The sequence below is a fragment of the Rattus norvegicus genome, chromosome 14, assembly GCF_036323735.1.
Source record: "Rattus norvegicus strain BN/NHsdMcwi chromosome 14, GRCr8, whole genome shotgun sequence".
Taxonomy (NCBI): domain Eukaryota; kingdom Metazoa; phylum Chordata; class Mammalia; order Rodentia; family Muridae; genus Rattus; species Rattus norvegicus.
The window spans coordinates 2,090,942-2,116,808 of record NC_086032.1 but is presented as its reverse complement, the minus strand read 5'-3'; the positions used below and the strand labels follow the sequence as shown (position 1 = coordinate 2,116,808).

Below are 25,867 nucleotides of genomic sequence, written 5' to 3'. Positions count from 1 at the left end.
AAGGCAGAGGCAAAAGAATCAATGAGATTTTGAAGCCAGTTTGGTCTATAAAGTAAAATCAAGGCTAGCCAGGCTATACATTGAAAGCCTGCCTAAAAGAACCAAAGCCAAATCCGATCCTGATAAATGTATACAGCCCCACCGCACTGACACTCACCTTGCATTCAATCTCTGCCTGCCTGCGCTTCGCCTCACTCAACTGGGCAAGCAACCCCTTGTTCTTCAGAGACAGGGAGCACACCTTCTCCTGCAGACTGGTCACCTCTTGCTCTGCTCTTCGAAGCTGGTTACTATTGATCTGGTTCTAGTGAGAAATGTAAATGATACACTATAAAGGATGAAAAATTCAAATAATTTTTTATCTGTCCATCTTATACTTTAACAGCCTATAAAAAGTAATTAAAATGTGTACTAAAAATGGAATGTTATAAAACTGCCTTTTATATTATATTACTTATTTAAATTACTTATATATTTTTTTCTTTTTCTTTTTTTTCGGAGCTGAGGACCGAACCCAGGTTAAATTACTTATATTATTATATTCGTATACTTTAGTATAAAAATGCTCAGCCAACTGTGTGGCATGTGTAGTTCCAGTAATTGGAAGGCTGAGGAAGGATGTTCAATTAAGAGTTTAAGAACAGTCTGGGCTACACAGGGAATCTGAGGACATCCCATACTATATAGCAGGAGAGGGGGAGGGAGGGGAGGGGGAGGGAGAGAGACAGAGATAGAAAGATCTTTAAAAAACCTAAATTCTCCAAAAAAGTATTAAAACTCTTAGCCAGCACATCAGCCTGGCATTGGCGCCCACCCATAATTCCAGTATTTAGAAAGTAGAGGCAGGAGGGTCGGGAGGGAGGGCTAGACCAGCTTTGTCTTTGTAGTGAGTTTGAGGTTAGCCTGGGCTACATGAAATCCTGCTTCAAAATGTTAGAAATGCTGAAAATTTTAGACCTCAATATATCATTTATATAAAAAAAAATCTACAAGCTTTGTCTTATGTGCTACCATTGAAATAAACAACTTTATTTCCGACGGATGTTAATTAAACACTGCTGCAAAGAATTCTAGGATGAAAACTCTTCCAACAACAAAATGCAAACCAGATTCAAGGCTTAATTGTAGGTGAGAAGTGTGTGACAAAAAAGAAAAGAGTATATTCTAGTAATTTCTCATAGTGGGATAATTATATGAGGACCTCAGATAAAATAAATGCTTAAAATTATGAAAGTATACAGGGAAGAAAAAAAAAGCATGAGCAAAAGAGAAGCCAGGAAGAAGGGGCAGGGCAGGGCGGGGCGGGGCAGGGCAGGCCCATCATCTCAGCACTGGAGACCAAGATCAAGGCCACCCTGCAGCGCTCAGTGCTGCCTCAAAGTCAGAGCAGGGGGAGGAGAAACGGTGAATTTGGCCAAAAAAACTTTTTTAGTTTTTAAGCCAGCATCTTGCTATCTAGCCTGGGTTGGTCTGTAATTTATAACCTTTCTGTTTTTCCTGCTGAGTGTTTCAATTATAAATGTGTGTCATCAGACTGGAGAGTTGGCTCAGAGGTTAAGAGCACTGACTGCTCTTCCAGAGGTCCTGAGTTCAATTCCCAGCAACCACATGGTGGCTCACAACCATCTGTAATGAGATCCGATGCCCTCTTCTGGTGTGTCTGAGGACAGCGACAGTGTTTATATATCTTTTAAAAATCATAAAGGTGTGTCATGCCTCATGAAATTTCACAAATTTAAAAACTAATCAAATAAAATTTTTAAAAATCAATATAACCGCTGATAATAGAAATTCAATGAGGGCTAGAGCAACTAGTCAGTAAGTTGAATGGCTGTCATGTGTGGCCACAAAGACTTCAGCTTCCATCTCTAACACCCACATAAAGATAAGCATGGTGGCACAGATTTGAAACTCCAACACTGGGGAGCAAACAGCAGGGGACGGTAGAGCTCCCTGGCATCTAGCCTGGTCAATAGAGGAACTCTCGGTTCAAAGGGAGATCTGTGCCTCCAAAAATAACATGAAGAGGGATCCAGGAAGACACCCCAAGTCAACCTCTGGCCTCTGCATTCCCACCCAAACATATACAAATATGCACATATGCATGACGCCCACATACAACGAAAGGAATAAATAAAGCTTAGGCGTGAATACTGAAAACTGTTAGTGTTCTAACAGAATGTGTAAGACACAGTAAATAAAAGAAGATCCAAATTTTCAGCATTTTTTAAAAGCTGTGGTAAGGTCCGTAAACATTTGAGAAAATTTTATTCTTCCCCTGCCCTCTACAAGAAAAAAATGTGGGCAAAGCCTAGGCCTCGTTGTGTAAGGCTATAATCCCAGCTCCTCAGGAGGCTGAGATAAGAGGACCTCAGATTCCAGGCCAACGTGCTGTGAACTCAAGGCAAGTCCACTGACTGACTTAGTGAGACCACGCCCCAAAGTAAGAAGAGTGACCGAAGCTCGCTGGTACACTACCATGGACTCAATCTCTACTCGAAGCTCACTGGTACACTACCATGGACTCAATCTCTACTGCTTCCAAAAATAACACATGGATATGAGTCTATAGTTCAGGGAGCACCACTAAGCCCAAGGATGACAAAGGCAACCAAATCCTCACCTAGACACGGAATAAGGCTCAGAGCGCTACCAAAGTAGACAAGTCAAGGAGAAAGGCAGGAATACGAAGGACAGAGAATGAAGGCACTTTACCAGAAAAATATGTAATGCTTTAAAGACTGCTTTTCATCCCTATAAGACTTTACTCAATTAAGTGCTCATATAAGAATAAAGGCAACCTCAATTTAAGAAACTTAAAGAAAGACAAGTGGAGTGATACACAAACCTATAATCCTAGCTATTTCATGGATCATGAGTTTGAGGCCAGACTGGGCAACAAAGCAAGAAGGAGGAGGAGAAGGAAGAGGCAAGGGGAAGGAAGAGAAATAGGAAAGATGCAGCAGACAGAGTAAACAGATGAGACAGACCAAATCAAATGAGCACGGACTCCATACGACCACAGCATATCCAATCATCTACAGGCGTACAAGGTGTACATGGAATAATATGTAACATGGATGGACACAGCAAGTTCCCCTGACGACCTTACTGTTTAAAATAAAGACATAATTACTGCCTTTAGAATTCATTTAGCCAGGGAAGTATTTCCAATTTTCCAGGTAATAAACAGTAATAAGAAGTAATAAAGAAGAGAAAATTTCTTACAAGAGAAAATAAATGAAAAAACTAAAATTAGGAAAGAGGAAAAATAAATGGGGGATAACAATGGAAGCTACAAACTAACAGATGATGAGGACTTTGATCTCTGGGGATGGTTAGAGCCAGAATACTGACACCAGTCTTCTGATTAAATAAGCGTGGGGATGCGGACCAAGCTTGAACTCAGTTTAACCTAGAAGCCTCCTAAGGAAAAAGGGAGGGGATTTAAGCTTTTCTTACCAGGGCAGAAGCAGCTCTAAGCTGTAAAGACAATTTAGCTAGGATGAACATCAGACTAGTGGAAGCCAAGGGTTGGCCTAGAAAGATGACGCCCTTCACAGTAGTCACAAATAACATAAAGTACCTCAGTGTGACTCTGACCAAGCAACGGAAAGATCTGTATGACAAGAACTTCAAGTCTCTGAAGAAAGAAATTGAGGAAGACTCCAGAGAATCAAGTAACCCTATTAAAAAATGGGGTACAGAGCTAAAAAAAGAATTCTCAGCTGAGGAATATTGAATGGCTGAGAAGTACCTAAAAAAATGTTCAACATGGTTAGTCATCAGGGAAATTCAAATCAAAACAACCCTGAGATTCCACCTCACACCAGTCAGAATGGCTAAGATCAAAAACTCAGGTGACAACAGATGCTGGCAAGGATATGGAAAAAGAGGAACACTCCTCCATTGTTGGTGGGACTGCAAACTAGTACAAACACTCTGGAAATCAGTCTGAAGGTTCCTCAGAAAATTGGACATTGGACTACCTGAGGACCCAGCTATACCACTCCTGGGCATATACCCAAACGATGCTCTAACATATAACAGGAACACATGCTCCACTAGGCTTATAGCAGCCTTATTTATAATAGTCAGAAGCTGGAAAGAAGCCAGATGCCCATCAACAGAGGAATGGATACAGAAAATGTGGTACATCTACACAATGGAATATTACTCAGCTATCAAAAACAATGACTTTATGAAATTCATAGACAAATGGATGGAACTAGAAAATATCATTCTGAGTGAAGTAACCCAATCACAAAAAAACACACAGGTTATGCACTCACTGATAAGTGGCTATTAGCCCAAAAGCTCAGAATACCCAAGATACAATCCACAAACCACATCAAGCTCAAGAAGAAGGATGACCAAAGTGTGGATCCTTCACTCCTTCTTAAAAGGGAACAAAATATTCATAGGAGGGGATATAGAGACAAAGTTTGGAGCAGAGACAGAAGGAATGGCCATTCAGAGCCTGGCCCACCTGAATATCCAGCCCATTTACATACAGTCACCAAACCCAGACAATATTGATGAAGCCAAGAAGTGCATGCTGACAGGAGCCTGATATAGCTGTCTCCTGAGAGGCTCTGCCAGAGCATGACAAATACAGAGGTGGGTGCTCGTAGTCAACCACTGGACTGAGAACAGGGTCCCCATTGGAGGAGTTAGAGAAAGGATTGAAGGAGCTGAAAGGGTTTGCAACCCCATAAGAACAACAATACCAACCAACCAGAGCTCCCAGGGACTAAACCACTACCCAAAGAGTACACATGGACAGACCCATGGCTCCAGCTGCATATGTAGCAGAGGGTGGACTTGTTGGGCACCAATGGGAGGAAAAGCCCTTGGTCCTGCCAAGGCTGGACCTCCCCAGTGCAGGGCAATGTCAGGGGGTGGGGGTGGAAAAGTGGAGTGGTTGGGGAGGGGAAACACCTTCTTAGAAGAAGGAGCAGGGGATGGGATAGGGGGCTTATGGCCGGGAAACTGGGAAAGGGAATAACATTTGAAATGTAAATAAAAAATATTCAATAAAAAAAAAAGACTCATAAGCTCTTGAACACTTTTTGTCACATACCCCAAAGGTTGGTCTTTTTTAAGATTATTTATTTACATCACAAATGTTGCCCTTCCTTGGTCCCCACAGCTCTTCCCCCTCACCTCTTCCCCTTTGACTCTGACAGGTGCCTCCCCCAGGTATGTCCCCCACCCTGGGGCATCAAGTCTCTGCAGGATTAGGTGCATCCTCTCCCACTGAGGCCAGACAAGGTGCCGGGGTGGGGGGGCGCTTTGGGCCAGCCCCTGTATGCTCTTTGGCTGGTGGCTCAGTCTCTGGGAGCTCCCAGGGGTCCAGGTAAGTTGACACTGTTAGTCTTGCTAACCCACACCCAACAGGCCAAGCATGACAGGACTAGACAGGAGTGCATAACAAGAGACAAAGCGATGCACTGAAGCAGCCTTGGGATGACAGAGAAACTGAATTATCTGACAGACGTAGGGGCTCAGCCTGGTTAGGATGGACACAGGAGGTAAGGCCTGTGCACAGACATATCTCCAAAGGGAAAGCAGAGCCCAGAAAACATCTGTAAATGAAGAGCAGTGTCTGGGGCTGGAGAGATGGCTCAGCGGTTAAGAGCACCGACTGCTCTTCCAGAGGTCCTGAGTTCAATTCCCAGCATCTACATGGTGGCTCACAACCATCTGTAAAGAGATCCGATGCCCTCTTCTGGTGTGTCTGAAGACAGCTACAGTGTACTTATATATAATGAATGAATAAATCTTAAAAAAAAAAAGATGCTTTTTGTCAAACAGAAAGCAGCCATTAACAAACAGCTTGAAGGGACACAGTCAAACCAAACTAGATCCAAGAGATGAAGAAGGGAAGGAATCAGGACAAACGTCTCAACAGACAGAAATTAGTTTAAGTGGAACCATGATATATGGACAGGCAGGATAGGTATAAGAAACTGTGAGGCTGGGTTTTTAAGAGTTTCACTGAGATAAAGCTCATCTATAAAGTTCAGCACTTCAGTGTACATTGAATTTGGAAGTTTTTAGCATATTATGCATTAAAAAACACTGTGGCTCTTTCCCCGTCTTGATACGCAGGAGAAGAACCGTGTGGCCAGGAAAGTGGGCGGTGCTGCCGCCGCCTCCGGTGCCCAGGTGCAGATGCAGCCAAAGGGTAGCCTGAGGTTACAAAGGGGAAGCCCCACAGCAGCCAGGCCCTGTGCTGGTTGGAGGGCTGGCAGGTACTCCTGACCTGCCATGCATTCCAGGGAGGCCTCATACAAAAGGAAATACTCAGCCGCCAAGACCAGGGCTGAAATGAAGACGAGAAAGGAGAAGGTCCTTTGTACTGTCACAAAAACGGTCGGGGGAAACAAGGGCATAATTTTAGCCTCTTCCATATTTTTAATTTCAATAAACGTTTCTGAGAAAGTAATTGGATTAAAGTAATTTAATTTAATTAATGTAATCAATTAATTAAAGTATGGTGCCTGACATGGAATGTCCATTTATTTGTTCACTGGAATACAAAGTGACATGTGAGTAGACTATGCCCCCTACTGACTGAAGAAATCCTCTGAAACAACCAATCACATGTTCCATTAGCACTTCTATGGATCCATGAATTCACACTGCTAAGGATAAAGTTTCCTAAATGTATCAGTAACGTACATGTGCAGACATTTGTTATTCCCTAAACAGGATGGAGTAACAATTATTTCTCTCACATTTATGCTATATTGGGCCTTGTACCTAAGGATGGTTTAAAGTATACTGAAGAATCTATATAGGTTAGATACAAATAATAAACCACTTTATTTAAGGAACTTGAGCATCTGAAGATTTCGCTCTCACCAGAGATCTGCATCTGCTCCACAGATCCTACAGGACAGCCTTGTGTGAAATACAGCTCAAATGAACGGAACTCAAAAAAGCCAAATATCCCTGTACAATACAACAGGCCTTATAAACACAATAATTTGCACATCTTAAGCCAAATTTATTTAAGTTAGGGATTTAATATAGAAAAGGGGAACATGAGAAGACTTAATTACTCAGAATCACACTATACACTGGGAAAGGCAGAATGACCATTGTAGCTGACAAAATGTGATTCTCTACTTGAAATGTAAGGAGACGGTTTTACTCATTACGGAGAAAACCATCTGGTAGGCAGAGCCAGGGTGCTGCTAAATATCATATAATGCACGGGGTAGAGAAATAAAACAAATGATTTCTAGCTCAAATGTTAAAAAAAGTATTCAAATTGAGGATTTTTTCCTTCTTAATTTGTGCAATAAGGCAACCTGATGAGTTTTACTAATAAACCCAAAAGTCTAACTTGTTTCGATTTTATTGAAGGGTCAAAGCAGAGATTACATCTCTGAGGGGAAAAATGGTTTGCCTATAATCTCGGCGCTAAGAGGCTGGGGCACATTAATGGCTCAGAGAGCAGGGTTGCTGTATAAGTGTGGAGACCTGAGTTTAGATTCCCCAGGACTCATACAGAAAGTGAGCTCACGTTTAATTCTAGCGTTGCACACAGTACAGGCAGGCAGGGAGGCAGGCAGACAGATCACTGGACTGTGCTAGCCAGCCAGCTTAACTGAAACCAACAAACAAACAAACAACAAAGACTGAGTTGCTGGAGCTCAAGGTCTGCTTACAGCACTGTCTTCAGAGAACAAGGGCAGGCAGCAAAAGGTAAGTTCTATCTGTCTGCAGGAGGACTAGAAACTACCGTCTAGACCTCAGCTTTTATGTCAGTCCTAAGGACTACACCACAGTGAACCTGATTCATTTACCACTCCCTTAAACATAACAGCACAATGTTCAATCGTTCCATTTAAAACCTACGTTTTCACTGTGCTTAACTTCATAGTATCTCGTCACTGGTATGTTTAGCTATATAAAATAGATTTGAGAAGACAGCTGTGTGGTGCCCTGATCCACACTACTTCCCGCCTACCTGGGCCGGCCCATCATACCTGCGTCTCCATCTCCATCATCCTCTGCTTCATCTCTCTCATCTCTGCCTGGGTCTCCGCTTCTCTGAGGCGAATGCTCATTAGCTCACCCTGCAGCTCACTCACGGCGTTTCTCTTGGGTGGGTCTTTCCACCTCCCAGAAGTCCGAGCTACGTGACGCTAAAGCAGAAACCATGAGATTGCAACACGTACTCTACAGGGGATGAGCTAACAGAACACGCATGTAAGCACTGCCCATCATCAATTGTTAATCTGCTTAAGAGAAGCTTTTGCCCTGTAATCTGTACCCTGGTTGGCTTTGGACGCATGCTCTTCCTGTCTCAGCCTCCTAAGGGCTGGGATTCCAGAGAGACATCACCATGCCCAGCTTAATTTATGCTACTGAACCTGAATTTTTGAAAATTCAATTATTAAAAGCCATGTTCTTCTAAAATTAAATTACATTTATTCACTGGTTTGGGGGTGAGGAATATGCCATAGCACATATATGGAGGTCAGAGGGCAACCTGTGAGTCAGTTCTCTTTCACCCAACTCAGGTGCTCAGCCTTAGTTATGAGGCCTTGCAGCCAAGTGTCTCCTCCCACTGAGTCATCTCACAGGACCCCTCAAAGACCAATTTCAACCTTTACTAGATCTCTCTCTTCCTATCCTCCCAACCTCTCAACCTTCCCCCAGTTCCCCACCCCTCCCACCCTTCAAGCCAAGACCACCATTCTGAAATTGTATGGGGATTTTTGGTGGGGGGAAGGGTTGAAGATAGGGTTGTTTTTTTTTCCTGTGTAGCCTTGGTTGTCCTGGAAGTCACTTCGTAGACCAGGCTAGCCTCAAACTCATCAATCTGATTGCCTCTGTCTCCCAAGTGCTGGGATTAAAGGTGTGCACTTCATCACCCCAGTAACTTATTTAAAAACTCATTCTTCTCTGTCTTAGAGATTGTTACATTTTGTTCTTTGACCTAATTTCTCTCACGAGTAGATACATTCGTGGAAATATACCTAAAGTGTCATTTATTTTTTAACAAGCATTTTCAAAAGAAGTTAAAATGTATGTATATACATTGGTGTCCCTTCAGGTGGTTCACACTTCCCAGCAATGTACCTAACAGTAAAGAAAATCTTCATTTGATGAATGAACAGACTATCAAATTGCCCTCTCAGTTTCATTTCTAGGGTTGGAAAGATGGCTCAGCAGTTAAAGGCTAGATTCACAGCCAAAGATTTAAGTTCCATTTCTATACCATAGGTTAGAGCGATTCATCAGACTAATTTCCCTGTGCAGTGGGTCGGTCATAGCTAACACAGAAACTGGCAAATGATCAAAGTGCAGAGAACAAGTTCATATGGACAGTTCAGCCATAAAGAAGGCATCTGTGTCCCACTCTATCCCAGCAAGGCTCGGGGACCACTGTGAAGAGGGAATGGAAACGCCTAGGAGTGCTGGGGAAGACCAGGGCAAGCAGGGTCTCTTGGCCTGACAGGACACTGCACTCATGAACTGTCAGCAGCTGCAGTTGCTGCACACGGCCTGTATAACCAAGCCAGTGGGCATTCCAGCATGAAGCAGGGCAAGCAGGTGCTCCTGACAGTTGCTCCGGGATAAGGCAGGGTAGGTTTCCTTTAAGAATGTGACCCCTGGAAGATCAATCTTGCTCAAAGGAATGATCCCATACCCATAAGTACATGTGCAACACAGACTGGACCACTGAGTTTAGGAAAAAAAGAGTCCTGAAGGTGGGAGGGAAGAAGGCAAAGGGTGTGTCTGGGAGAATTTGGGGGTGTCTCAATTGTGACAAAAAGCAAGATTCTTCAACACCTGCTATTTCAAATTCACACAAACCAAGTGCTTCTGTTTTAGTCCCTTTAAGAAAGCAGGTCAGGCCTGACATACCTGCCAGTGCTCTTCTAAGTCTCTGACTTGCTGTCGAAGTTCTTTCAAACCCATAATGGCTTCAGCTTCCCTCAGCTTCACAGCAATGAGTTCTTCCTGAAGCCTTGCAATGTTATTCTCATCAGGAAATGAGTTGTTCTTCTAAAGTCAGAGAAAAATTAAGATTTTTTTAAATTAGCTGTATATGCCTGTTTGTACACATGCATACATGTATGGAGGCTGGAGAGTAAGCTATAGGAGTTAGCCCTCTCTGGGGATAGAACTCTACTTGTACTCTTAAATATGGAACATGGAGTTGTATCAAAGTAACAAAGAGGAACTGGCACAGTTAACTGTGAAGATGAGATGAGCTCCCATACTCAAGGACTGGTATAATTAATATAGTCAAAGCGGCCATCCTACCAAGGGCAATCTACAGATTCAACGCAATCCCCATTAAAATTGTAACAAAACTCTTCAAAGAAATTGAAAAATCGATCTTCAGTTTTGTATGGAAACACAAAGATCCAGAAATAGCTAAAACAAGATTGAACAAGGGAGTACTGCTAGAAGGTAAGTTGACCACACAGCTATAATAATAAAAATAGCGTGGTATTGACATGACAACAAACACATTGGCTAACTGAACCAATTAAATCAACGGAATCAAACTGAAGATCCAGATGTCCACACACATGGATGCCTGATTTTTAACAAAGAATCCAAAACTACACACTGGAAAAAAGATAGCATCTTCAACAAATACTTGATCAAACTGGATGGCTGCTTAAAGAAGAATGCAAATAGATCTGTATTTATCTCTGCACCAAACTCAACCCCGAATGGACCAAAGTCCTCAATGTAAAGACCAGATGCCCTGGTCGGATTGAAGAGGAGGTAGAACAATCCTGAGCTCACTGACCTAGTGAAGGATTTTCTGAATTGGCAGCCTTAAGGTTACGTTTATTTTCTGCCTATCCCTCTCTCTTCAGACAGGGTCTCATGCACACCAGCTGACCCTCACCTTACCAGGTAGCCAAGACTGACCTTGAACTTCCACCTCCCAAGTGCTAGGGATTTTAGGTGTGTGCCACCTTTCCTGGCTTTATGTGCTGCAAGCTACCTCCTGTATTCAACTAGCAACATTTCCTTGTTTGCTGATTCAATTAACTAATACTCATAGTTCCTCATGTGTAAAAAACATCAAGTCCAAGTCAACTCTTTAATAAGTACTTAACAAGCATCTAGTACATCTCCCTCGGACTGAGAAGCAGGTACCATTTATGCAGTCTCTTACCTTCTCTATGTCCAGCACTTTGTCCTGCATCTCCTTCAGGGCACACTGAGACTCAGCTTCACTCAGTCTGGCTTGGACCAACTCCTTCTCCAACTGCAGCACAAAATCTTCGTTGTAGGTGGAACTGCATTTATGCTAAAGATTATGAACATATACTGAAATTTCATGGAAACACAAATGTATAAATATATATAAAGAGGAAAAACAATGATTATTTAACTTGGGTATTATGAGCAACTAAAAAGTAAAAGTATATTCAGTGTTTCAAATTATTTCATTTTCTCAACAAATGAGCTTTAAGAAAAGAAAGAAAAAAGAAACAAAGAAGGAAACAAAGAAAGAAAGGAAATTAAAGTTATCATAATTTTTGGTTTGGTAACAAGCTATTACATCCCTCAATGTTCATACAAAGTACCTTTCTTTTTGCTGTCCACCTATCATAATACTAAGAATTTATTTTGACTCTATAGACAGACATGATCTGTACAACACAGTAAACATTAGCCTTATGCAAATACTTAGTCCTTGAAATACGAAAAATCTTTGCTGAGTGTGGTTATAAACAAAAGATACAAACTAGCTTTTAACCTTGAGTTCAACCCCCGGCACCACCAAAAGTATAAAATTAAATAGACACATAAAATACCAAAATGATTTTGTTATGGATTGCATGTTGTAATATTTTAAATACACTAGGTAAAGAAAACATTGATATCCCTTTTGCTCTTTTCAGTATGGATAATACAATTTCTTAGACTGCTTATTTAGATTCCATTGTAGATTACAGGATCATCCAAAGTCTTCAAAATTCTATTTTTAATCCATTGAAAGCAAAAATGGCAACAGTAGTTAAGGTGAAGTATCTTAAATCCTAAAGAAAGTTGTATTTGCTTTAAAGATGTCAATTTCTTTAAAATATTTGCATAGATTAGAGAAAGCAAAGAAAAAGAGCAGATGCTACACAAAGAAATAAACCACAGAGACAGAGGTATGGCACCTTACACAGAAATAAATACACACACACACACACACACACACACACACACACACACACACACAAAATGTGGCCAACTTACATTTTCTTAAAGCCCAGTACATACAAAAACTGTAGTGCAAAAGTAATAAATGTATTATTAAGCTGAGGTGCTGGTGCACATAGATGATCCCATCACTCATTTACTCATTTTAGAAGCTGAGGCAGGAGAATCATGAATTCCACAGCATATTGGGATACATAGTGAGCTCCTGTCTCCAAAAAATAAATAAATTAAAAAAAAATAAGGAAGAAGAAGAGGAGGAGGGGGGAGGAGGGGGAGGAGGAAGAAGAGGAGGAAGAAAGTAGGAAGGGAGAAAGTTATCTAATTCTTCACTACGTTTGTGTGTGTATGTGTGTGTGTGAGAGAGAAAGGGGGAGAGAGAGAGAGGGGGAGAGAGAGAGAGAGAGAAAGAGAGAGAGAGCTATCATATAGCTATCACTTTAGACTTAACATAGATAATTTAAAAACTGGCAACTCCAAAATTTAAAAGAGCTATAGAGAACTCTCCTAGCTGAACTGTTTTGGGTGAATGGTTCTTTCTACTCTACATTAGGAATAAAGTGGGTATCAAAACTATTAAAAATGATCAAATGCTTTCTGAAAGCATTTCAATTTTGTTTATAAGATGCTTGGCATTCTGCCCATGCACCCAACAGAGGTACAAGTGGAAGCATGCCCTCCTCCTAGCTCTGGGGACAAACCCCAGGCTTTGTGCCTAGGCAAGCACGCCTCCACTGAGCCACATCACAGGGCACCTTAGCCCTACTATGCTGGTCAGGTGGAACTGAACTTGATCTTCCCGCCTGTGTGGCTAGGACTAACTCAATCTAAGGCACTTTAACCAACATGTCACGTCTAGTAATTCTGGCTCTATTAAAACAATGCTTATACGGAAAAATGTATCCGCAACCACCCTTCATAAACAACTTAACTGAACAAAAAATACTCTTTTGGACTGATCTCAGCCAAGCTAAAGGTATCATATATATTAATGATGTCACAGATATCCTATGGACATTACCAATGTTAATTTGTAACTCTGAGAGGATCTGTTCCAGTCTGCTTGCCGATATCCTGATAGCCCTAAGAAAATATAAAACTCAGACGGCTCCCATCAAAATAGAAGCTCCTCCACAGAGGAGGAGGAGGAAGGATTGTAGGGGCCAGAGGAGTCAAGAACACCAGGAGAACATGGCTGCCAGAATCAACTAAGCAGAGCTCACAGGGACTGAAGCGGCAACCATGGAGCCTGCATGTGTCTACACCAGGCCTTCTGTATACATTCTGTGGTTCTCTAGCGTGGGGGTCTTGTTGGACTCCTAACAAGGGAAGGGGAGGTTTCGATGGCTCTTCTGCCTGCTTGTGGGCCCTTTTCCTTCTACTGGGTGCCTTGTCCAGCCTTGATATGAGGGTAATGCCTAATCTTCCTGCATCTCGTTATGCCAAGCTTGGCTGATATCACGGGGACAGAGGAGCAGTAGATCTGGGAGAGGAGGGAGGAGGGGCTCAAAAGAGGAGAGGCTGTGGTCGGGGTATATGAGAGCAGAATAAATAAATAAAATTTAAAAAAAGAAAGCAGAATCCCCAACCGGGCAGAAACAAATAACTTGAACCATATACTAAAACACTAGAGAACTACTAGAGACGAGTTTTATCAATAAAATGTATCAAGAGGCTACAACTGGATGACATACAGCTGGGGCTTTTTATAAACACAACACAGACACAGTGTTCTTACTATAAGAAGTTTCTAAAGATTGCATTGAATATTCAAATTAGTAACCTGGACACATACATATTTTGTCTTTACTACATGACAACTACCACAATTATAATGATGGTAGTTGGCAAAGACCATTTATTTCAGTCCACACATAAGCAGGAAATGGCTTCCCTATGTTTGCCCCGAGTTCTGTAATGAATCTCTTCATGCCCCTGTGACCCTAGCAAACCCTATCCCAAGGACAGTGGCAAAGGATGGCTCTGCTTGGTCCAGCTCCAGTCGTCTGCTGGTATTGCAAGAATTTGCAAATATAAGTGATGAAGTTCTCTGCTTCTGTCTTAAGACGGTGGCAGAGCGAGTGACACACCGAGGGTGTGTATTTGGAGATACTTCTTACACAATGGCTAACCCTTTGCTTGAAATACAGAGAATCTTTAGATTCGAGAGGTAGAGGTTTGCATAGACTTTTAACAATAGATCATCTCTTAACACTAAAATCCACATTCCGAAAATGTTCCAAAACCCAAAACCTTTACAATGTGATAATAGTGCTCAAAGTTTCAGAACATCTCGTACATTCAGAATAGGGACGCTCAATCTGTATAGTAAGAGAAGATTCTAATCTAAAAAGACAATGGACACAACTCTTTCAAACACTAACTATACACAGCACTTGTGGTGGTTTGAATGGGAATGGCCCCTAAGGCTCCTATATTTGAATGCTGAGTCACCAGGGAGTGGCACTACTTGAAAGGATTATAAGAATTAGGAGGTGTGGCCTTGTTGGAGGAAGAGAATTACTAGGGGTGGGCTCTCAGGTTTCAAAAGCCTAGGCCAAGCTCTGTGTGTGTGTGTGTGCGTGCGTGTGTGTGTGTGTGTGTGTGTGTGTGTGTGTGTGTGTGTGTGTGTGAGAGAGAGAGAGAGAGAGAGACTTCATAGCAATAGAACACTAAAACAGTGCTGTTCTTTACATTCAAGATGATATATCCACAGAGAGATCCTGCCTCAAAGAAAACCAAACAAACAACAGATACCATATATATTTACATATCCTTCATAAAGGAAGCCATACAACTCTTTTGTACCATTTCTCATAACCCAAATAAGTAAGTGTGAAAATAATGTAAAAGTTCTCTCTCTATATATATATATCACAAGACAAAACAGTAAGACAGTACATGTGACTATCACATCAATAAGCATCTGGAATTAAAAAAAAAAATCACAAAAGTAAGAGTACTCCAGAGCAGACTTCTGTAACATTCTGACCTCCTCCAGCACATGGCACCCAAGGATGGTTACAACCATCCCTACTCCACACGCCCGGAAAAGCCAGGGATTCTGGCTGTCACTGTAGCTGTTGCTGCTGCTTTTTAACCAGGCATAGTGGCAAGTGCCTATAAACTAAAGCATTGGGAACTAAGAGGAGAATCAAACATTTAAAGCTAGTTTGGGCTAAAGAGTCACTATGTGTAACTTCGTGAGACAATGCATCAAGACAAAACGTACAACTTGGTGACAGAGCACATGTCCAGCATGTATGAAGCCCTGAGGTCAAACCCCAGGGCTATCAAAAAATACCTACCATTTAAGTATTATTTCATTTAAATATCTGAAAAACTGCATAAATCCTTTAAAATGAAATTTTATCTCTAGTTATTTTTAATTGCTGTTAATAACAAAGAAATGCTAAGAAAAAGATTCTCACTTTGATGACCTCTTATTATTAAAAATTAAATAAAAAAAGTGTAAATATGAGTATTTAACCTTTAGATAAAGACTAAAGATCAAGATTCAAAGACTATTATTTATTTATTTATTTTTTTTTTGGTTCTTTTTTTCGGAGCTGGGGACCGAACCCAGGGCCTTGCGCTTCCTAGGTAAGTATTATTTTTGATTTATATGCATACGTGTGTGTCTAAGAACCCATGACACGTGTGCACCCCCTCACAGACCAGAAGAGGTAATCAGAAAGTAGAGCTACAGGCAGTGATGAGCAGCTAGATGTGGGGACTGGGAATTAAACTGGGTCCTCTGAAAGAGCAGTATTTGTAACTGCTGAGCCTGATCTCCAGCCCCTCAAAAGGACTTTTAAAAGTTCTGCCCAGGGCTGGAGAGATGGCTCAGCGGTTAAGAGCACCCGACTACTCTTCCAGAGGTCCTGAGTTCAATTCCCAGCAACCACATGGTGGCTCACAACCATCTGTAATGGGATCTGATGCCCTCTTCTGGTGTGTCTGAAGACAGCTACAGTGTACTTATATATAATAAATGAATAAATCTTTAAAAAAAAAAAAAAGAAAAAGTTCTGCCCAGATTTATGCATACTGAGCAATCTTAAGAATTTGTAAGAGGTTCGAGTGTGGTTTGGGGTTAGTAAATGTGCTTAACATGCATGAAACCCTGGATTCAATACATAGCTCCCCACTTTAAAAAAAAAAAAAGCAAAATTACAAGATTAAATGTGTAATTTTTAGAGAGACGTATCAACTATGTTCCAGTTTTATCGGGAATACTGACCCACTGGATAAGTCAGGTACACAGAATTCTTATGTACGATTAAACACATTTTTTCAAATTATTTAGAAAAATCCACAACTTTCAATGATTTAAAAGATTTGGAAAAATAGTGTAATAACTAACTTTACATGTCCTTTAGATAAGAGACATATAGATTATATAGATGGATCCCACATTGGTGAGTTCCATATTTATAGACACAACCCAAGGATGTAAAGTTTTACAAACAAACCCACATCGATTTTTTTCTTGATATTTTTTCTACGTAATATGGTATAATAACTATTCATTTATCTGTTTATTACATTGAATTAGGCATAAATAACTTAGAAATATTTAAAGTACACAGAAGGATGTGTAGAGGGTATATGCTAATATGATGCCATGCTATATAGGAATTTGAACAGCCACAGATTTAAATGTACACAAGGGTTTCTAGAACCAATCATCCTACAGACACCAAGAAATAGCTGTAGTTACTTGATATAAAAGTATTCCCAATAGATTACTTACCAGTTGTAAAGAACAAGCTACATCTTTACAAGGGAGGCTACAGTAACCAATCTAAGCCTAGTAACCAAATTCATCACTGGTCTAGGACACAACTCAGTTTCTGATTAAAAACAAAATGAATTCTACAATGTCCTCTCTCATCTAAATGTCAAATTGAATCTAGTTTATAGAAAATACAATGATATAATGAGAAAGTATCAGAAAAATTCAGAGTGTGAAATAAAACAATGGAGTCCGATCTGCAAAGGCCACTGTTATTTCTGATACCAGTTACTGTCTCTCCTCCTTCTTTAGTCACTACAGACAGAGGCCTAGTGACTTCACTGATCATTTCAAAGACTCAGCTTGTGGTTACACTGATGCTCTGGACTTTGGTTTGTGTAGCTTTCTAATTGATTTCTGTTAGGTTGCAAGCCCCAGGAAAAATAGATAAGGTGCCTATTTCACGTATCTAAGTGAATCTGGTATCCAGGTTCTCTCAGAATGCCTCAGCTGCTAACTGTTATGGGGACCTCCTAGATATCATACCCTGCTCCCTACCCTCAACTCTCCAGGCCAGGGTGCTGGGCTGTTCTTCCTTATAGAATCCAACCGTCTTGGTTACCAGCTCTCTTTGTACCTTTGGGCCTCCTGGCTACTACACCTGACTTCCCTGTCTTCCCCCCAACTACTCCATGGCCTAGCTCAGTCTGGTCACATCTACTCTGGACTCTCACAGATGACCTTGTCTCTGCCTGGGCTCTCCTTTTTACCTACAATAAACTTTCTTCTCCACCACACCTAGGAACAGACAGTCTTGTGTTCCCTTTCCTTTTTATTTATTTTTCTTTCTTTTCTTTTTCTTTTTCTTTTTTTTTTTTTTTGCTTGTTTGCTTTAAGTTCAATTTACTCTCATAAATCTGCATTTTAAGGGCAAAACAAATTATTCTTTTAAGACTTAGTGCCTCACATAACACAAACATTGTTCTAAATTTCTCTACTAAGCATGGCAGTGATGGGGCTCACAAGTGTTCACATTGTTGTGCCTTCAGTAAATTATGAGTATATTCTAGTTTCCTTTCAGACCCGCCTTCTCCCACTAAATGTAAAAATGTTTTAACTTCCAACCGTTTGGGAAGTCTATTACCAATGTTTTCCTGTGTGTGTGTGTGTGTGTGTATGTGTGTGTGTGTGTGTGTGTGTGTGTGTGTGTGAGAGAGAGAGAGAGAGAGAGAGAGAGAGAGAGAGAGAGAGAGAGAGAGAATATGAGTGAGTAAGAGTGAGTGAGTGTGAGGGAAGTGTATTACAAATTTGTGTGGTGGGGGAGACACAGAGACAGAGAGACAGAGAGAATGTGTGTGTGAAGTGTATTACAAATTTATAAATATATATATATATATGAGAGAGAGAGAGAGAGAGGGAGAGAGAGAGAGAGGGAGGGAGAGAGAGAGAGAGAGAGAGAGAGAGAGAGAGAGATGTATTACAAGTTTGTATGTGTGCAGGAGCCCAAGGTTGACAACAGGATCCTTCCTTGACTGCTTTCCACCTTGTTCATCACAGAAGGATCACTCAACTAAACTGAACGTTCATTGTATCTATAATGCAAACTGGTCTGGTCATCCAGCTTGCCTCATGGATCCCATGTCCCTCTTCCAAGTCCTAAAATTACAATCAAACTGCTACTCCCACCCAACATTTACCCAGGTATCCAAATGCCTTAACCACTGAACCATCTCTCTAGCCCCTCTATTACTAATCTGAACCGAATGCTAATAGGGTCAAAGAAAATACTTTAATTCTTTCAAATTTTTAAGAGATCCAAGCACATTATATTTATATGAAGTATTAAATATAATATTTTAAAGTTTGTGACCAGAATATGTGTATTTATAAACATTACATTCATACTGAGGAAGTGTACTTGGCTGTTGTTGGATACTGTTTTATAAATGCTTGTGAGTTCAAAGTCGCAACAGAACTCTGGATTTTCTACTCAATAATGAGAGCTCACCACTGTTACTGAGATGCGGTATTTAAAGACTAAGTGTGTTAGGGCTGTAGAGATTAGCTGAGTTCAATTCCCAGCACCCATATCAGGAGGTTCACAAGTGCCTGTAACTCCAGATCCAGATGCCCTCTTCTGGCCTTTGTGGGCACTGCACACATATGTACAAACCCACACACAGCCACATACAGTATAATTAAAAACAACAAATCTTAAGGGCTACCAACTGAGTTCATCCACATCCCCTGTTTTATTAGTTCAGCATCAAAGCCTTCTATCAGTGGTAGTGCTGACTGCTATATATTGTTGTAGATTTGGCTCACTGCTTACATTATGTTAATTGGATTCCCCACATTACACAAGAATCCGCATGTGTGCATGTAGACACTGACTGCCCCCAGCTGGTTCTAACTGGTAAATGAAGCTGCCAACATCAATCGCTGGGTAGGGAGGCAGAGGTAGGACTTAGATCTCCCAGGCATGAGGACATGCCAGGAAAGGAACAGGATACAAACATGAGAACTGCAGAGGACAGAACCAGCCATGTGAGACTAGGGGAGAGGGGCCCCAGGGGCCACTCCCCTCACTGGGTCTGGGGTAGCAGAGATGAATTATAAAATTTAATAGGAAACGATTCAGGAATATCAGAGGGGAGAGTGAGTTAGCCACAAGGAGGTTTGGAAGTGCCCAGCCATTTAGCTGCTTAGGACACATTAAGTATAAACCAGACTGTTACATGTGAATTACTGCTTCAGTATATCTATTTCTAGATACCATAAAGGTAAACCGGATTGTTACATGTGAATTACTGCTTCAGTGTATCTATTTCTAGATACCATAAAGGTAAACCGGATTGTTACATGTGAATTACTGCTTCAGTGTATCTATTTCTAGATACCATAAAGGTAAACCGGATTGTTACATGTGAATTACTGCTTCAGTGTATCTATTTCTAGATACCATAAAGGTAAACCGGATTGTTACATGTGAATTACTGCTTCAGTGTATCTATTTCTAGATACCATAAAGGTAAACCGGATTGTTACATGTGAATTACTGCTTCAGTGTATCTATTTCTAGATACCATAAAGGTAAACCGGATTGTTACATGTGAATTACTGCTTCAGTGTATCTATTTCTAGATACCATAAAGGTAAACCGGATTGTTACATGTGAATTACTGCTTCAGTGTATCTATTTCTAGATACCATAAAGGTAAACCGGATTGTTACATGTGAATTACTGCTTCAGTGTATCTATTTCTAGATACCATAAAGGTAAACCGGATTGTTGCATGCAAGGAAGCAGCACGGCTGCTACTGTGGGTAGTCCTGAGACGACTTGAGTCCAAACTTACTTTGATACAGATGCTCTGAGTGTGATCTACTTAGGTCTGCAAGCTCTCCGCTTCCATCTCTAATTTATCCCCACCTTAGTACCATTCATTCTACTGCTGTGAAGAGTCACCACGGCCACGGCAACTCACATAAGCACTCAACTGGGGCTGGCTTACACTTTCAAAGGCTGAGTCTACGGTCATCATGGAGGGGGCACGGGACAGCAGGCGAGCAGGCATGGTGCAGCAGCAATAGCTGAGAGCTTACATCTCATCAGCAAGATGGAGACAAAGAGACTGCGCCTGGCTTGGGGTTCTGAGCTCTCCAAGTCCACATCCCCAGTGCTACTCCTCCTCCGACAAGGCCACGCCTTCTGGTACTTCCTGAACAGTCCACCAACTAGGGACTAAGCACTCACACTATGAACCTATAGGGCTCTTTCAAACCATCACACTCTGACTTCAATTAGCACAGTCACCCAACAGTGTGGGCAGACTAACTCGATCTTTAACTCCTGAAAATTCACAATGGGGATGAGTCTCCATCAACTGCCAAGTTATACAAATTTCCAGAGCCATAGAGCAGCCTCCTGTTCCTTCTAAATCTCTGCTACTGAGTGGGTCTCATTCACCAACAGGTCCACGGCTGTTGTTCATCCTCAATGTCCCTAGAGACAAGGACACAAAGTGTGAAGCCTTTAAGAGATGGGGTGTAGTAAAGGGAGTACACTAAGGATATGCCCTTGAGAGAGACACAGAACTCCATCTCTGCTGCCTGGCTGCCATGAGGAACAAGGTCCTACACCTAGACTTCTCATGATGATACAAATGCTGCCATTAGCCCAAGGAAACAACTATGAGCTGAAACCATGACCCAAATACAAATTTCTCCCTGAAAGCTGACTTGCTCCATGTGATGTCACAGTAATGTCCAGTTGGATTATATGCCCACCTTATCCCTAAAAGTGAACACAGGTCTCTGTCCTCTTGTACAGTAAACAGAATTGGTCTATTCAAACATCATATCTTAAAAGCACAACCTTGGCTGTGGGTAATAGCCCCTTTGACCACCAGCTGCCAAGGAAGCTCTCTTCTCATCAATCAGTGAAAACCCAGGTACTATAAATTCCTATCTTCTCTATTTCTCAAATGATTTGGGGGCTAAAGTCTTACAAGCCCTTGGTCAGGCATCTACTGGGGCTCATTTCTCTACTCCAGACCACTGACCTACTCTACTTCAGTTCACATTTATTCTTTATTCTAAAGACAAGCACACCCTGTGTTAAGATATATCCAAGCCTGGCCCTGATGGAGTTTCTACTTGCTTCCCTCTGATCCTACACTGATCACCCTGCTGTTCAGCACAGAACTCCATGTGCTTCTATAAGCACAGTACCTTATTAGTGTGTTTATTAGGTGTTTTATTATAGCTGCATGTTTGCCTACATGCATGTATGCATCTGAGGTGCCCACAGAACCCAAAGGGGAATTGGAACTGGGGTCACAGACAGCTGCAAGCTCCTGGTTGGGTGCTGCGAATCAACCTGCGTCCTCCATAAAGAGCAAGTGTCTTTAACCACCTAGCCACCTCTCTCCAGGCCCCTATCGTACATATTTACTGTAACCACACTGACTAAATGTGTTGTTTTGGTAAGCCTTTTTGCTATATTAAGCTTATTTGTTTGTTATTTAAAGATTACAGAGTATAAAACCATTAGAATTTTTATAAGCAGTGGTAATGTTTATAAACAACGAAAACAGCCTCAACAGACTTCATTGGTAAAGTTCATGTTGTATATGTTTTATCACAATAAAAAATAACAATATATAGATAAAAATAAATGTGTGATGATTAAAAGAAATTTTTAATCTGACTTACAATTCCACTTACAGAAAGTTCTAGAAAAGTCCAAAGTATTCAGGCACAGACTGCTGGGATGAGAGTAGAAAATGAACTATAACCCAGGACATCCTGAGGTGATGAAAATTGTCATTTCTATTGTGGTGATTACACAACCCCTCTACATGTAAACATATCAAATCACATACTTAAATTTCACAAATATGCGGGGGGAAAATATGTGGAAAACGTGAAATGGTCTAGCTCTACATACATCATCTCTGAAACCAAACGAAAGTGCATCAAATATAAAAGACTGCAGTTAGCAAAATAGGACTAAAACCTAAAGCTCTTCACAGCATAGAGAGTGCTACAAAGATGGCAGGAGTGGGCAGTGGCAGGAGGATGCTGTACTAGAAATCCATTACCTCTGCAGGAGTGTGGATGTAAGTATTGAATGGGAGAGGTCAAACATTCATAAATCTGTGTTTAAAGGAAGACTATAAGCAAATTAGCAATAATTGTACTTACTTCCCGTCACTGAACCTATCTACTTCTTTGAAAAGTATTTCTTTTGTCAAAAAATTCAATGGATATGATTCTGATTTTTGGGCTGGAGAGATGGCTCAGCAGTTAAGAGCACTGACTGCTCTCCCAGAGGTACTGGGTTGAATTCCCTGCAACCACACGGTGGCTCACGACCATCTGCAATGGGATCTGATGCCCTCTTCCAGTGTGTCTGAAGACAGCTACAATGTATTCTCATATATAAAATAAACAGGGGCTGGGGATTTGGCTCAGTGGTAGAGCGCTTACCTAGGAAGCGCAAGGCCCTGGGTTCGGTCCCCAGCTCCGAAAAAAAGAACCAAAAAAATAAAAAAATAAAATAAATAAAATAAATAAATCATTTAAAAAAGATTCTGATTCTTTCTCAATTAAAATCTCATAATTTTGCTACATATGACATTGGTAAGAATGTTTTGAATCTTAATTTTGAGGGCAGGGTGAGCTATCAATATTGTGAGATCGTTCACCTTCTTGTTCTGAATAGAGATTAAATGTTTGTAATATTAAAGAATTAATCTTGATTTACCATCTAAAATACTGGCTTTATTTTTAAAATAGTTCACATATAATGCTCTTGAACACACCGTGCACATGGGCCGTCTGATATGAAGCCCCATGCACAGGTGTAAGCTACAAAGTCCTTTGATGCCTTCTCACAGGAACATAACAGTCTCTTCTCACAGAAACACCTTCTCACAGGAACATAATAGCCTCGATATATCTAACCATTTATAGTTACTAATTTCATCTTAATTTCTGTCTTGACTAGAACAAAGGTCCATTAAAGAACGTATCAAATGAACTTATAAAACTGTAGCTATTGCTACAAAATAACATTTCTGTCTTGACATAGTAAATTAATTTTCACCAAGCCATAAAATAGACTAAGAATTCTTAATGAAGCATAAACAAGGCCACATTCCCAAACCTAATTCTCACTTACTGTTTTCTGTGAGAAACACATGTGTCTACATTAAAGTCTTTGGACCTCTCATTTCCTAAAAATGCAATTTCTATTACTTCTACAATAATCTTGCAAGGCATTTTAATATCTTAGATATAAAACTTGAACTTGGAAGTTCAAAGCTATGATGCTAAATTTCATTTTTTCAGTATACCCTCATAGCTTTATTTCTATGATCTATAATTTAATGCAATTTAAGAGACCATCTTCTTTGTGAGGAAAGGGAAATAAACTCTGAAGTAAACATCTGCTTTCTCCCTGGTAAATTTTAGCTCCATGGTGCAGGTCTATTCCACCCTAAAAGATGAGTATGGAGCTTCTCTCTTCCTTTTAGTCAGAAATGCCTAAGCTCACTCTGCTCAGTTTTGTCAGCCCAGATGACTGGCTGTAAACCAGCACTCTGTCCACTTGGTTCACTCTTATGCAAAGGTTTCAGCATTAACTGTCGTTCATGCTTCACAGCTTTAATGCATAAAAACTGCAGCTGGTGCTCATGCATGCATGAGAGCTACTGTCCTTCCACACAAACCCCACTCCAGTGACAACTGTTTCCACTTCATTGTTAAGAACTGTTTTTCTGTTACATGCCCTGTTATTAACTAAACCTCACATAAAAGCAGAACAAACCATTGCAGCTGTGGTCCTTTTAATATTACTTTAATATACCTATTTTTCTTAACTGCCTTCACTAAGGAAAAAAGTGTCTATGGCTTTCACTGCTCTTTTTTGTCCTTTTAATCTTCTAACTTTTTTTTTTTTGGTTCTTTTTTTTCGGATCTTCTAACTTTTGAATGCAAATAATGATGTTTCTTAATTTTACTGAGAAAAAGTAATGCTCTCTTTGCGGTCATTGTATCTGCTGTTCTGGCTTCTTTAGACCAGTAGGTTTGACAGGCTTTCTCTTCCTCCAGCTCCCACTTGAGAACAGAAGCAATAACTTCCTTATCCAACAGCTGCTTTTCCTTCTGACCCTCACAATCCTGTGAAGCTCACCTTACTCTGAGTGTGACAATGAGAAATTATGTCTAAATTCTAAAAGACACTGTGCCAGCTAGTTTTTATGTCAACTGAACACAGCTAGTCATCTGAGAGGAGGGAATACCAATAGAGAAAATGTCTAGGTAAGATCAGGCTGTAGGCAAGCCGGCAAGCCTGTAGGGCGTTTCTTAGAGACTGATGGAGGAGGGCCCAGCCCTTTGTGGGTGGGGCCATACTTGGGCATGGTCCTAGGTTCTGTAAGAAATCAGGTTGAGAAATCATGAGAGCAAGCCAGTAAGCAGCACCCCTCCATGGCCTCTGCATCAGCTCCTGCCTCCAGGTTCCTGCCCTGTTTGAGTTCCTGTCCTGACTTCCTTCCACAACAGACAGTGCCAGGAAAGCATAAACCAACTGAACCCTCTCCTCCCTACACTGCTTTTGGTCATGGTGTTTCTTTAATCCCAGCAACAGAAACCCTAAGACAACACTCAAGGATAGCTATGTAATGAGTGGCTGTTCACATCTTTAGGTTGATGCAATTCATACTTTTTAAGAATTACTGCCCATTTGACAAACTGTCTTCTCTTTAAGTAAATGTAAACATACATTTTAATCCATAACTCAATGTTCCGATATAGGAAATCTAAGCTAGAATATTTCATGAAATATAAGCTGTCAACATTATGAATGTTTTAAATGCATATATTCTAAAATCTAAGTACTAACAACATCTTTACAATGATCAAAAACCAGACGTCAAGATTACTTCCTATAAGAGAAATCTCTGAAAATATACAAAGCATTGTACTTGCTTATTTCCTAGAATTTAGAGTATAACATAAAAGAAAATAGTATCTACTTCTAACAAAACAGATTAAATAAAAAGCACAGGGATCCTTGTGTCCATAGTACGACCCCTCTGAATTACAGAACACACAGGGAGTGAGTGTCTCAACAGTTCCCCTAGAGCTGTGCTTTCACAGTATGACCTAAAGGGAAGGCAAGACAAGCTCTAGCAGACTCCTTACCCAATGGCGATGGTGCTGGAGCTCCCTGATGGTGCTTTCAGCCTGCTCCAGCTTAGCCCTGGCTGCATCAGTCTGTTGTTTGATGGTGGCCAACTCCCGTTTTATGAGGTAGTTTTCCTCAGCCTCCTGGGCTCTGGTCACTTGTCCCTTAGGACATAATTGTTTTGTGTGTATAAAGCAATTTAGAATAAATTCAAGGCAGACTGCCTT

At 40.9% G+C, this 25,867-nt stretch overlaps 1 protein-coding gene across 12 annotated transcripts in view; it reads right to left on the bottom strand.

Moving 5' to 3' along the window:
• The window catches only part of Evi5 (ecotropic viral integration site 5), a 146,070-nt gene that overhangs the window by 49,785 nt on the left and 70,418 nt on the right, over positions 1-25,867 (bottom strand). For 8 of the 12 annotated variants that reach the window (XM_006250525.5, XM_006250523.4, XM_006250526.4 and 5 more), the window contains 5 exons: positions 25,658-25,804; positions 11,168-11,302; positions 9,892-10,032; positions 8,004-8,162; positions 158-304 (listed from right to left, as the gene is read on the bottom strand). In XM_006250525.5, the coding sequence (XP_006250587.1) occupies positions 158-304; positions 8,004-8,162; positions 9,892-10,032; positions 11,168-11,302; positions 25,658-25,804 (729 nt within the window). The remainder of the gene's footprint in view (positions 1-157; positions 305-8,003; positions 8,163-9,891; positions 10,033-11,167; positions 11,303-25,657; positions 25,805-25,867) is intronic. The other 4 variants (NM_001271410.1, XM_006250527.4, XM_006250528.4 and 1 more) reach the window with 2 other exon arrangements.